Source organism: Wasmannia auropunctata, unplaced genomic scaffold, assembly GCF_000956235.1.
Source record: "Wasmannia auropunctata unplaced genomic scaffold, wasmannia.A_1.0 LD336111.1, whole genome shotgun sequence".
NCBI classification, from domain to species: domain Eukaryota; kingdom Metazoa; phylum Arthropoda; class Insecta; order Hymenoptera; family Formicidae; genus Wasmannia; species Wasmannia auropunctata.
This window is the reverse complement of record NW_012026779.1, coordinates 1,874,730-1,888,270: the sequence shown is the minus strand read 5'-3', so window position 1 is coordinate 1,888,270 and position 13,541 is coordinate 1,874,730. Positions and strand designations below refer to the sequence as shown.

Below are 13,541 nucleotides of genomic sequence, written 5' to 3'. Positions count from 1 at the left end.
ATTGTTGTGTTCGTGTTAATTCGCGAGTGTGTAGAGGCGAGTGGTGTCTCGGCGTAGGGGGAGGAGAGCGGTGGAGGAGCATGACCCGTGAAATGATGAGAATAGCGCGCTACTGTACATCAGTCTTAATATCAGGGCGCACCATTCCCGCTGATGTTCGCTTGCTTATCCCTCTTTGCGTTTTTACGTATCGTCGGTCTTAAAGACGAAAGTCCCGAGGAGGCATCAACCTGTCTTCTTTGTGAACGAATAATACGTTCACAGAGCGAGAGGAGAGGCCACCACCCTGAAGTCTCTGCAAGTTCGCATCCTGTAGATGCGACTGACAACCGATACAAAAACAGATTCCAACAATTCCTCTATTAAACGTCTCTTCCGAATGTCTATTTTACAAAGAAATTATCAGATAATCGTGCCGGTCGAAGAAATGCGGGATACGCGTGGACAGAAAGACGGGATTTCTGTCTGGCATTTGAATCCTCGGGGTGCTTTCCGGCGAGCTTTCCCTTAAGGCCGACGATATTCGAGAAAGGGCCGCGAAGGCCTTTCGTTCGAGCAAACAACTGTCCATATACCAGCGCCGTGGCAGTTGAATCCGGTGGGCGTGAGATGAATGCATGGGCAATCGAAGAATGTCCGCGTGTCGACTTGTTTTCTCGACGTGTCTTAAAATTGCACAATCGTCTTTTGCAAGTATGCGTGCGCGCGAATGCGTGCGGCGTGTGTGTGTGTGTGGTTTCGTGTGTACGTGTTTGCGGGTCAAGTGTTTGGTGTGTCTACGTGCATGCGTGGGTACGATATGCCCTGTGTGTAACGTATATATGTGTGTTTGTGTGTGTGTTGAATGTGCCTGCTGTTTATGTACTTGCATGTTTTGTCTGTATATGTCTGCAAAGTGGGAGGTCGCAGATCCTTCATATATATATGATACAATTAGCGTGTAGTATTAAAATCATATACAATTGTTACAATATTTAAATAGTACTTATTACATATATATATCATACCGATAAGGCTTATACATATACAGATATATATATATGTATACATATATTTATATATATGTATAATCAATATTTATAGGGTTGCTTAATCTGCTTGTATCTTAATGTTTTTAATGTCCCGGTGAGAAAGGGCCTTCCGGTCGTTTTGCGAGTCGATTCTCAAAGAATAGGACAGGAAAAGAGGTCGAGAGAGAAAGACAGACAGAGAGAGAAACGGGAAGGAGAAAAAAGGGGAGATAGCGGAAAGCGAAAGGTTTATCCTAAAATATAAATTTTCGTTCGAAGAAACAGAGTGATTTTACATAATAATTTTATCACACGGCGATGCTGCAGCTTTCTATGCAATATCGTCATATATACAACGTATTTACTAAAAAAAAAAAATCACATATGCAACGTCAAAAGTCGAGAGTAACGAAATTCAGAATGTTTCTCAATATCTAGAAATTCTAGAAGTATGTACAACTTCAAATGAATTTAAACTGTTCCATCAATGAATCTTGAAATATAAGTTTTTAATTCATTCGTACTTTTAAACTAAAGCTTTAAGAAATGTGTAAAATTCGTAAATAATTTTATTCTTATCTTTACTTTACTCTTCACCAATTTTTCATGTTGGTGAACATAAACTAAAAATTCGTTGTATAATACGGCGATATCTGATAGATACAATTTTTCAATTTTTTTTTTCGCTCAGGCGTACTTTCGCTCCCGGAGGTGCGCCTGTTACGTGCGCCGCCGTTATGAGAGCGCGACGCTCTGAAACGCTCCCGCTTCGCGAAAATCTCCGCACATCATCACGCCGAAAGAGCAGCAAAGACGTCCCGGAACTTATTGCGGGAAAATCAGAATAAATTTGGTCAACCGCTTCTCCCTTTGCTTCTCTTTCGCAGATGAGAGTTTACATCGAGTTTACAGATCACGGTGTTCGAGACTGCTGTCGGAAGCAACAAATAACATAACGCCATTGTCAATTTGTACATTTGTTAAAAAGAAAGAAAGGAAATGAAATTGGTTTACCGAGGCTGATCACACACCTCGAAAACTTGGACCCAATCTGGATCAACGTGATTCGTAAAAATTCGCTTTCAGGAAAGAGCGTACAACTGACGAAAGATAATAAAGATCGGATAAAGATTGTATGAAGATCGCGTGATTTCACCGGTCACCAGTTCCTTTCCTTTTTTTTCTCCGCACTCCATTTCTTTACACGCAATACAATGCATTTACTCAGGCAGCGTCTCATCAGCGGTATCGCATTATTTTTTTTCGTACTATATAAAAAATTTACACTATTTATAATTAAAAATCGATAAGAAGAGTTCTTTACTTTTTTTTTCATCTGGTACAAGGGAGAGGCTTAAGTAGATATACGACGACAGACTGCTAGATTAATGCGATTTCTATTCCCTAAACGTTCATACCAAATTTTCGAGAGATTTTATCATGGGGGAGGAAGAGAAGAGAAGAGAGAGAGAGAGAGAGAGAGAGAGATAGGAAAAATGTGACAATCGGAAAGATTAATGACAAGTGTACTTGGAACATGTTATACCATATTTATAAATGTGTGTGTTACATGTGCCGAGCTTATACATGCGTATATGTATATATGTATATGTATATATACGTGTGCGCATACGTATATATATATGTATATACGTGCAGATTTACAACATATGCATATACATACATTTACATATGCCTAGCGCGATTAGTAATAGCGGAAATGAATAATGAAATAGGGGAGAGAAAGGGGGACCGTTAATCAAACAATATCCGATAGCATAATAATAGTAATAATAATACAATATCATAATAATATAATAATAGTAATAAAAATACGAATAGATAAATCGATAATCTTACGTTAGCTGATAAGACATGAGATATTTTGCGTTCGACTTACGCTTCGTGCCGTTTTTCATATTTCTTTTTCGCAACGTTTTTACTCGCTTAATTTATACCTCGCTTCCTACGACGCGCAATTTCGTCGGGTGTGAACGATGGGATTACTGTTACAGATGAGGCGCGGTGTTTTTTTTTCCGTCTTCCCTTTAACGACTCTTAATTTACAGAATGAACGCGCGCTCGCGATTTATCATTACATGACGAAGGAACTATTTCTTTTTCTTCCCGTCACAATTTCGTCATTAACATTACAAGCACGCTTACACGTCTCTCGCGTTTTACGTAATTTGTTAATTTTTTTCTTTTAAAGCGGTTTTTACAGGTCCGGCGTCCTGTCGACTGAGAATATGAGGTGGCGGTTGGAATGTCTGTCTATATTCACGAGAGGTCTATCAATCGTACTTTTCGCCTCTCTACAGCATTGTCAATTGCGTATGCGTGTGTCATTCTGTGTGCGCGTGTATGTGTGCATGTAAATATGTGTGATACATCGAGCGAACGCTGCAGCCTCAGCGATTTTCGGAAGGGTCGCCCGTTGCGAGGAAGAAGCGAGAGTTAGGCATCTCGTGGATCTTTATACGCATCGTAAGCGGCGAATCGAACGATGAAATACCGCATTATTTTACTTTCGTCGCTTGTTCGTCCGTCACCCACCCCCTTAACGGCATTTCGACAAGGGTAATCTTTGCTTCGAACAAAGAGTAAGAGAGAAAGAGAGAGACAGCTGGGGGGAGGGGAAGGAGAGGACCGAGGGAAAGAGAGAGGGAGAAGAGGTACTTAAGAATTTGTCAATTTCGTTAATAAATCGTTATTTACAATATCTTACAAAGAAAGCTGCTACACGTTCTTCCCTCTCCTTTGCTTTTTCTTTTTTTTTGTACAGAGTCGTGCGACGGGGGCGTTTAATCTAGTTTGCTGGCGAGTTTTGTGAGTTCTTTCATTCTTCCTTTTTTATGTTTTTTCTCTTTGATTTCTACATATTTAACATCTACCTCGAAAAGAAAAATATATCACATCATTGTACACGGGAGGATGGCTGATAACCGAGGATAATGAAACAAAAAGTTATGTATAAAAATTTGTCCGAGATAAAAAAAAAAGAGTATCCTTATACAATTACAGTTGGCATAAAGTACGCGCGATCCCAATGAAAATGGCTGAGTGTTGTGCGCTCTTTGTCCTCCAACGGTCTATAATACAATTGAAATGTTGAAAAGTATGGTGTATGTGTGTCTGAATGTATATATATGTATATATCTGAAGAGAATAATGGAGAGAAAATGGCGCGAACGGATTATAGATACACATGCGTTGTGCACGATCTTCTGATATATTTTTGTTTCTCGAAAACGCGTTTATATCATTTATACAATGTACAATGGTCTTCGGCTTTTACGTTCCAAGAATTGTAGCTGCAAATTATATAAAGGGTAGGGAGGGGAGGGGGCGGGGATAGGGAGAATATCTCTCTCTATATATATATTTATATTTATATATATATATATATGTATATATAATTTCTTTTTGCCTAGTGCAACTTCATGAAATATGTTTATATCTTACAATTGGATACTTCGGAAAAATATGAAATTGAATGAGTTCGGTTAGAGGGGGAGGGGGAGCGTAGCTACGGTTAGGACAGCAGCGTTTAGAACGTAAATCATAAATTTAATATAATTAGTAATTATCATATAATACATAATATTCACAGACTCCGTTAAAGAACAAGGGGCAATGCTCCCGTGGGAAATAAAATATTCACTGAATTTATCGGTCCTCGCGTATTTCGGATATTCGTATCTATACACATTTGTTATTTATATCACAATTTACAAAATTCGAGGATCTCAAGAGGGTTTGAGGGAGGGGGTAAGGGGAGGGATACGGGAAACGGTGGAAATGAGAAAGAGAGTGAGGAAGGGACGTGTTCCTTACTCCGGAAGCTACGAACGTGAAAAATGAACAAAGGAGAACATAGTGGCGTGTAAACAGCTCATCTTGTTGTCTCACTTTGCCTGCTTTTTCGTATCTGTCTTCACTTCCCTCTGTGTGTGTCACGTAATCATAGAATAGAAAATCAATGCGAACAAGAAAGGAAAAAAAATTAAACCTTTTTCTCATTTAAAAACTTTCAAACGTTAATCTCGACGTTAAAAAAAAAACTAAGGAAAAAAGAAAAGAAAAAATCGTATAACGAAATAATCGCTCTCTTTGTGTGAACGTTCCAAGTAGTCTCAGGGGGACAGATCGATGGTCAGGTCAGATGTCCAGATCCAAGGGGTCTATGCCTGATTGTTTTTTCATTCCCATGTCAAACGCTATGCTACAATTAAACAACATATCTATAAACTCCTAAGACTTCTACTTCTCAAGTTTTAACCCTATTCTCTCGTCTGCCGACACGTCGATCAGGCGCATACCGCGCATTTTAAAATAATACTAAAGCAGCAGCAGTTGCGTGTAAAAGAGAGGAAGCGGCGCGGTATACGCGAGATCGGGAACGTCACACATTACGCGCGGCGTGTTTGTCTCTCTGCGTATGTGTATGTATGTACGTGTAAATATGTGTTACAACCCTCGTACAATTCGATATAAATGCATGCAGCACTAAGACCTAACTCTCTAAAACTGTCCGCGATTTTATCGCGTCGCCCTCGTAAAAGCTCGTTGTTGACGTCCTCGCCGAGGTTATAATTCTCGACGAGAAACATCCGACGCTTCGCACATCCATGTAACGACACCGTTTTGCTTTACTCTCGCCGTAGGATCTAGAGCCCTAAAACATCTTTCCTATTCCGTGTACCGACTCGAGGGGACGTAACGCATCTAATAAATCCAGCGTAATTGCTCTGCACGATAATTCAATCGAGCGATCCTCTCTTAGGGATCTGTACGAAATTTAATGCATTCTTATACGGCACGAGACATCAAGCCTCAGTGGCTTGGCTCAGCGTGCGCGATTGGTCGTGAAACGTATTTGAAACTCGTCGAGCCGATCGTGAGAAACATTGTCTGCAAATCAGAAATCATAGTGCAACGTCTACTCGGTATGCTCAATACACTCGGTAATGCGAATATCTCTACGCACGTGATACTCCCTCCCGTGTAGGGGAGGGGTACGTATTGCAAAACGATAGAAAAATGCGCTACAACGTATCTCTATCCTCGTTTCTACGGACTGTTTTTCCGTGGGGTTCTCGTTAGAACAGACTTCGCCATAACGTGATCTCGCGTTGCCCGGGTCCCGAAGTGAAGCTGTGGGTTTTTTTACTGTACAAATTGTCGTCGACTTCACGATTGCAAAAATAAGAAAGATCGTTACATTAGCAAATTTCTCACGAGAAACAATCGTCCGAGAAGTTTTTTTTTCCGCCTCTTTTTTTTTCTCTTGCCTTCGAAGGACACGGGGCAAAACGAGGAAAGAAAAAAACGTGGGAAATTCGTTGAAATACGTCATTCCCGTCGATAGATAGAGAACAGATCTCGCTAAGGTAAAAAGATAGGGTTGGTGGTGGTAGTACTTAACGCGACGTGCGGTTCTTCTTGCCTCTCTCCTTGCGGAACTCTCTTCCTTTTCCGCGGTGGGAGGTGATCCCGCGCACGTGCGTTTATAAAACTTGCGTTGATTGCTGGCTCGACGTCGAGACCGGGCCGGACGCGGCGGACGCGGGCGGTCCGATCGGCCCGAGATCGCCGCCTCCGCTGTTCGTCGATGTACCAGCAGGCGTTGCTCCTACTCCCATCGCCGAAGCGGTCTTCATGAAAAACTTCTCCAGTTTAACGATGATGTGCTTGCCGTATGTGTACTTGCGCAAGCTTCCCAAATGCGGCCGAATCTTATGCATCAGTATCTTGCGTTGCTGCGGCTCCGCGACGTCGATCATCTTCTGGACGACGTAATTGGCATACTGATCCTTCATCATCACATTCAACGCGCTGCTCGATGAGAATGAAAAAATAAATAAACGACAAAACATTAGACTCTCAAGAACAACCGGATTCAGATCTCTCAACAATACCATCCGATACGAAAGTACACTCACTTATCGTTGAAGCCGCAAACTTCCTCAATCAGTACAGCACGTTCCTGTCTTGTAGCATGAGTCACGCATTTCTCGACGACGTTGCTCGCAAACTTGTGCTGGGAAAGAGCGAGTACTTTGCCTCTAACGCTGCCGATTAATTGTGCTTTGTCCTCTGGTTTTCCGTGCTCTATAACAAAAAAACAATTTTATTATTAGTATTGACATAATAAAATTTGAGTTAAGTTAATAATAATCTAAATGGTAATGAACTTTTCAACTTTGCGTATCGCTAATAATAATAGCGATGCGCAATGATAAGAATATATAAAATCTATATGATAAAGATGATACAGATGGCATTATTATTATATATAGCCATAATTTATCTAGTAATAATATATTATCAATTATCAATCAGTAATAATGTATTGAAATTTTTTAAATTTTTCATCCAAAAGATCTTTAGCTCTCTGATAATCGCGTATGGTAATCGGTATGAAAGACATGATATTTACCAAGCACATGTTGAATGACGTAATTGCCATATTGATCCTGAATTAGTTGGTCAGTTGCGGCATGCAACTCTTGCAGGATTCCTTGAGTTTGTTCTGGAGTGCAATGCTCGAGGATACGTTGGATCACTCGGCAACCGTACGGATGAGTACTCAGAGAGTATACCTGTCCCGCAAAAGCTCCTATCACGAACTGCAATGCTCGCGGTTCAACACACTCGATGCATTTCTGTACAACATGATTCCCGTTCTGATCCTTGACGCACTTCAACACATGCCCATCCAGTTCTCGCACGATTTCCTGCTGTTGTTCCGGTCCGATCGACTCGAGTGCCTTCTGTATGACTCTGCAGCCATACATCTGTAGCGCCAACGGAAGGACGTGTCCGCGAACCTGATATAAAAAAATAAGAATAATAAAACAAAGGAACACTCATAGAGATATCATTAATGTAATTACTTGACAAATTGTCAGATTATCTCATGCGTAATCACGTTGAATCAGATGACACGCAAAATTTTTTCGTCATATACAATGCAGCGAGTTATGATAAAAATAGAATAGTTATAATAGAACAACATAAGATTTATCAACAATCTATGATCTCTTAAAAATGTATATAGAAATTGCAAACAAAAATGTTCTGCATAAGATATAGATACTAAAAAAAAAAAAAAAAAAAAAATTAAATAAAAAACTACAATAAAAAACAATATGTATAAAATAAAAGATATGATTGAAAAAAACCATTTATCAAGAGTGCATTAAGAGTGTTCCGACATATAGCCTGCGGATCAATATTGAACTATCAAGAATTATTAGATTAAAATGAGTTAACTCCAATCAATTCTCTTGGATAAAATAATTTTTCGAGATATAACTGAAATTTACCTTTTGGGCAAGAGTCGATTTTTGTTCCTGTGTGCCGTATTCAAAGAACTTCTGAATGACGTAATTTCCGAAGACATCTGTCATGAGAGAATATGCAGACGAGAGGATCTCTTGGAACACGAGCTGTTTCTCGCTGGCTGAGGCTCGTTCCAATTTCTGCTGAATGAATCGCGAACCATGCTGATCTTGACTGAACTCGACTATATGATTAGCCAAATCGCGCAACTGAAGACTCGGGAAACTGAGGAGAAAAGAACACGTGTAATTTATTAACGCATTGTTCAACTGCGTGGATAAAGCCACTCATTACGAAGTCAGAAGCGAGAAATCATACGTAATTTATTCTTGCAATATACATTGAATTTTCTTTTTTCACATGCCACCATTTATACTTGGTAAAACTTGAAGCGTACTCTTTTTTTTATCTTCTTAAGTCTTAAATTAATAGATATCTTAATCAATTGTCATAGAAGTTTATTTTCAGGGAAAACAGAGCAACATACATACGGACAAAATAAACTTCGTTAGGCAAGATAATAAAAAGGAGCCTTTCGTCAACAATTTGCCGATGTATTTTACTCACAAACGACACCTGAGAGAACTAATTTATTAATGATAGTACAACAAATTATATCACTTCTCGCTGCCGACATCGTAATTTAAATGCTAGAACTGTAAGAAATTCCATCAATTTTACCGATTATTTCGAAAATCTTCCAACAGACGGGATCGTCCTCCGGAATTTTTGTCATTGATATTAGCGGCACCTCCACGGCCGGGCTTGCCTACGAGATTGGGAAAAAGAGAGCTACTAGAGCCAAACACTCCGTTGGCTGTTAGTGTGGGTACCGCACTGGCGCGGAACTTGGCTTCGGCACCGGGAGCTGCTGATACTCGACTGGCACCTCCGACAAGACCACCCAAAGATCCCCCTAAAGTCGGCGGCGGTGTTAATGACAAACCCAGGGGACTCGGTGACGCGGTAACTGTACCTGCATAATAAATTGAGGCGCTTAATGACAGATGATTCTTTTGATCAATTTGGAGTCGATTCTTCCTCGCATATCAAAGATCGCCATCATTTCTAATCTCGATCTCTGATCTCGGATATCACATGTCCTTGTAAAAAATAATGAAAATTTTGCTATGACATGATATAATCTAATTTAAATCAAACGAAGAAGACTGATTATTTTAATTATTACTGAGAAAAGCTCAGTTCCAATAAGTCTTTTATCGTTAATTACTAAAAGTAGTCAATGATCCATACTTGTTAAACAAAAATCGACTCCAAAATTTCCCGAAATTACACGAACAAGAATCTAAGCGCTCGTATCTAATTATGCTCGATCTGTATCTGTACCTGTGTCTGTATATTCTTTGCAGGGAGTACCTGCATTTGTAGCTAAATACACACTGTCCCAGGTACCTGTATCTAGAGAAAATAGTATTTCTTATCTCACTGAATCGTGAATGATGCGCTGTACAGTTTTTGTACAGAAAACAATGTACAATGTATAACGGCTAAGTTCTAATCCCGTGGTGTGTTATGTTAAAATTACTACGGATTACGGATGGCGTACACTGATACGCTCTCTAAACCAGTCGTCCGCGCGGACGCTTCCAATTAAGACGTTTTCAAGCATCAGGACGCAAACATAATTTTATACGCCGGGATCAGTTTAGAGAGAAGGGTAGTGTTGTTATCATAGCTGAGTTATGTATACAAAAGCACGTGTACAAATGGATTACGATATATTATTAAGACACAATGTACAACATAGATAATCGAGCGTCTATGGCGATTCCGAGATGCCTCACAGTCGTCGTGTACAGGCGTCTAAACACTCCGGCACGTCCGAATTCCCTGAAAGGTTACCACGCTGCGTATCAACGTACGGCGAGAGAAGACGATAGCGGAGAAGTCGACAAGGCGCGAGATAATTCCCCCTTTCAACTTCCGTTATCATTCGCGCTTCTCCGTACGTTTGTCCGCGCAACGGGGAAAACATTCGAACGTGTCTCGCTCTAGACGCCCTACACCCCGTTATATATTATCGGAGTAACATTTCACACACAAGAAAACGATCCTTACCGAGGGCGCCGTAACTCTGAGGCCACTTCGCCCGGCTATATTCCAAGCTTGGACTGAAGGCTGAAGTATTTCTATCAAAGGAATCTCGTCTGCCGGTTGAAGACGCACCGAGGCCTAAACCTGCACACAAGACGGACACCGTCATCTTAACACGGGATGCTCGAGGGCAACCGGTATCGAGCATACAAGAGACGTGACGATATTGAATGGATATATACGAATCATGGATATATAATAATCAACAAATCGGCACAAACGCTCTACTTTAGAAAGGCACGTCGCTGAAAGAGAGCTGGCTGTATATTCAACATGAAAAGTACAAATCAATTAGGTTGTATGAAGCATGCAAACACCTTACGTTACTCTTGACTCATTTTTTTTTCTTTGTACATGAAAATCCGTACACACCACCAAATGTAGAGGAGCCAAAAGGAATTTCTCTGGTCCCAGGAAAAAAGCACTCGAGTTGATAAGCTCGATATTTCAGGATGTCTCTCTTTTCCACATAACGAGATAGAGTAAAATATACATATCTCCATACGGTATTTTTTTTTTACAAAGGATTAATCTATGTCTTTCTACGACGCTATGTAACTACCGAACAATTACAATGTACGCTGCAATCTATTTTCTCCCGTTTTTTTTTTTTATTTTAAATTGATTAGTTCAAATGTACAGGTTTCTCATACGGGAGCACACTTATTTTACATTCCCTTGGCGCTTTAGAAGTTATCGCTTATTACGTCAGTTATTATATATACAAAGATAACTTCAGAACTCGAGAAGCTCGTTTCCACAATTCGTATTCTTAAAAACCGGGGATTACACATATATATACATGTTATGAATTCACCGAAGGGTCCGTGGTTGTCTGGTTTTCAAGAATACAGATGCAAAATTCTCTCTCTCGGCTGAAAACAAAGTCGCGAAACGCGCGGGTTTGTAGAAACTGAGAGAGCGCTGTTTTCCTGGAAGGTAGAGAATTCAGCGAGAGCAAAAAAAAGGTGTGCCCGAGGAGAAGGAGGAACAGAGGAGGATCGAGCACGATCGCGGATGATATACCTGTATTCTGCAGTTGGGCAGGCGAGCCCAATGCTCCGAGCGGGGAGCCGCCGTATCCTAGAGCCGCTAAACCTGCGGCAAGTCCCGAGCCTTGCTGCTGCGCCTGTTGCACCGCAACTGCCTGGGCTTGCGCGACCACTGCCGCTGCGCTGCACGCCGCCAGACCTGCACCAAAAGCCCGCAACCCACACGCGCTCTCTTAGTCGTCGTAAGTGTTGATTAGCGTATGTTACCGAGCCTTACACCGTCTACCGAAGAAGCCTGGCGATCTACATATCGCAATCGCGTGCCCGCGAACGTGGGCGTCGTACGAGAGAGAGAGAGAGAGAGAGAGAGAGAGAGAGAGAGAGAGCCCGGAAGAAGTCGAATTTTCAGGCCGTTGCGTGAGAAACGTCGATTCCGCACCGCGATCGTATCGTTCGACGATTTCCGCGGAAAGATATGTGCAATCGCAAGCGGTTAGTTGTATTATTCATATCTTTAATTAAAGTAATTGTACGTAATTGCAGTAATTTTAAAATAATATTGATCAAACAGAAGAAATATGTAGAAATTTTAAAAGTAGAAGGAATTAAAAATAAAGTAAAAAAAACATTTTCAAGTTTATATTCTAAATGTTGAGCTCTTTGCGCAGAGATATTCACTTTTTCACGTTAATGTAATTACTATTCTTAATGAAATTTATATTGCTTTTCCCACATTATATATCTTGACTTTAAATTATAATGTAATGTTGTGTAATGCTACAATCTCCTTATTTTCCTACGTTTCTGCATTTATTAGAGAAAGAATTTGCAAAAAATGCAGACAAATAACATCACAGTTTTGTGTGAGAAAATCGTGATGTAATAATCCACCAGAAGATATTAATTTAATCGCTACATTTAATCCCTCGAAATCCGATACGCTTCTTATATCGCGATTAAATCTGTATCCAGCAAAATTATCCTTTCTCTCCGCTATTGCGCGCGATATCCCCATTTTGCGATGGTAGACCACAGGCGTTGCCCCTCTTTGCCACCCTCTCCGCCGCGCGTACCCTTATCTACGACACGCGGAATCGTGCCGTCAGACCTGGTATCTGACCTCTCGTATTTTCTGGTTGCAATGTTACACAGTGCCGGGCGTGTTTTTACGCGTATTTACAGGGGACAGAGACGAGTCAACGAGTGAACGGCAAAGTGATGTCGGACGTTAACGATGATGGCAACACGTTTACGTATATCATAATCGAACGGCTGTCATATAATTTCGTTTCGCAGCACACAATCATGCATTTTACACACGTATTACACGGACGAGGGAAAAAGGGGAAGGGGGTCCGATCTTTACAAGATGTTACACACAACATGACTTTACAAGACTTCTTACAACAGGTGTGTTTACAAAGAGGACGGCATGATAATGCGGCAGGCCGGATTTCCCGTTAGACTCACCTAGGCATTCGCCGGGCGTAGCGTTGCTGTGCGACGTCGGAGTCGGTTGAGAATATAGGTTCGGCGGCGGCGGTGCCGGTGGACCCGGTGGTGGCTGAGACGGGGCTCTGTTCACGAGAACCGGCGCGGGGCTCACTAATCTCATGGGGGTCGCCGCCGAACTTAGCCCGCGCACGCCTCCCATGACGATGGAACCGTTCTGATCGTAGTAAGCCGGTATCACCTGATACTGACCTTGTACCTGCGGAAAGATTAATTGCGCCGAGTTAATTATCCGTACTACAAAATGTAATTAATCAATTATTAAAAATCGATCAATAATAAAACTTATATACATTGAGAAATTAATGGAATAAGTTTAGTATTAAAATTAAGTGAGGAGATAATTGAATTTAAAATATTGGCTTCTTGCCAACTCTAGTAAAGAGAAGTTACAGCTCGAAAGGAAGCTTCATCCTCAGACCTCTTCGAGGTTTTTGGACTTCATTCAGAAAATGTGATAATCTGAAACGTCCGTTTATGCATTTAGCTCCGCGTAAATCGCCCAGATTTCTGTCGCTTTCATTTGTATCGCCGCGCATAAATACAATAGACGTAACTCGCCCCA

General features: G+C 41.0%; 2 protein-coding genes across 2 annotated transcripts in view; both read right to left on the bottom strand.

The window, feature by feature from the left end:
- Positions 1 to 5,155: 5,155 nt before the first annotated feature.
- Positions 5,156 to 11,022, bottom strand: LOC105449038 (maternal protein pumilio-like). Its single transcript, XM_011688033.1, has 6 exons — positions 10,437 to 11,022; positions 9,039 to 9,333; positions 8,342 to 8,582; positions 7,453 to 7,843; positions 6,956 to 7,124; positions 5,156 to 6,848 (listed from the first exon to the last, which is right to left on the bottom strand). The coding sequence occupies exons 1-6, from the start codon at positions 10,618 to 10,620 to the stop codon at positions 6,521 to 6,523; spliced, it is 1,608 nt and encodes a 535-aa protein (XP_011686335.1). The 5' UTR covers positions 10,621 to 11,022; the 3' UTR covers positions 5,156 to 6,520.
- Positions 11,023 to 11,097: 75 nt separating this feature from the next.
- The window catches only part of LOC105450416 (maternal protein pumilio-like), a 34,519-nt gene continuing 32,075 nt past the window's right edge, over positions 11,098 to 13,541 (bottom strand). Inside the window, exons 3-5 of the mRNA XM_011690238.1 lie at positions 12,935 to 13,175; positions 11,499 to 11,663; positions 11,098 to 11,156 (exon numbers count right to left, since the gene is read on the bottom strand). Of these exons, the coding sequence (XP_011688540.1) occupies positions 11,098 to 11,156; positions 11,499 to 11,663; positions 12,935 to 13,175 (465 nt within the window). The remainder of the gene's footprint in view (positions 11,157 to 11,498; positions 11,664 to 12,934; positions 13,176 to 13,541) is intronic.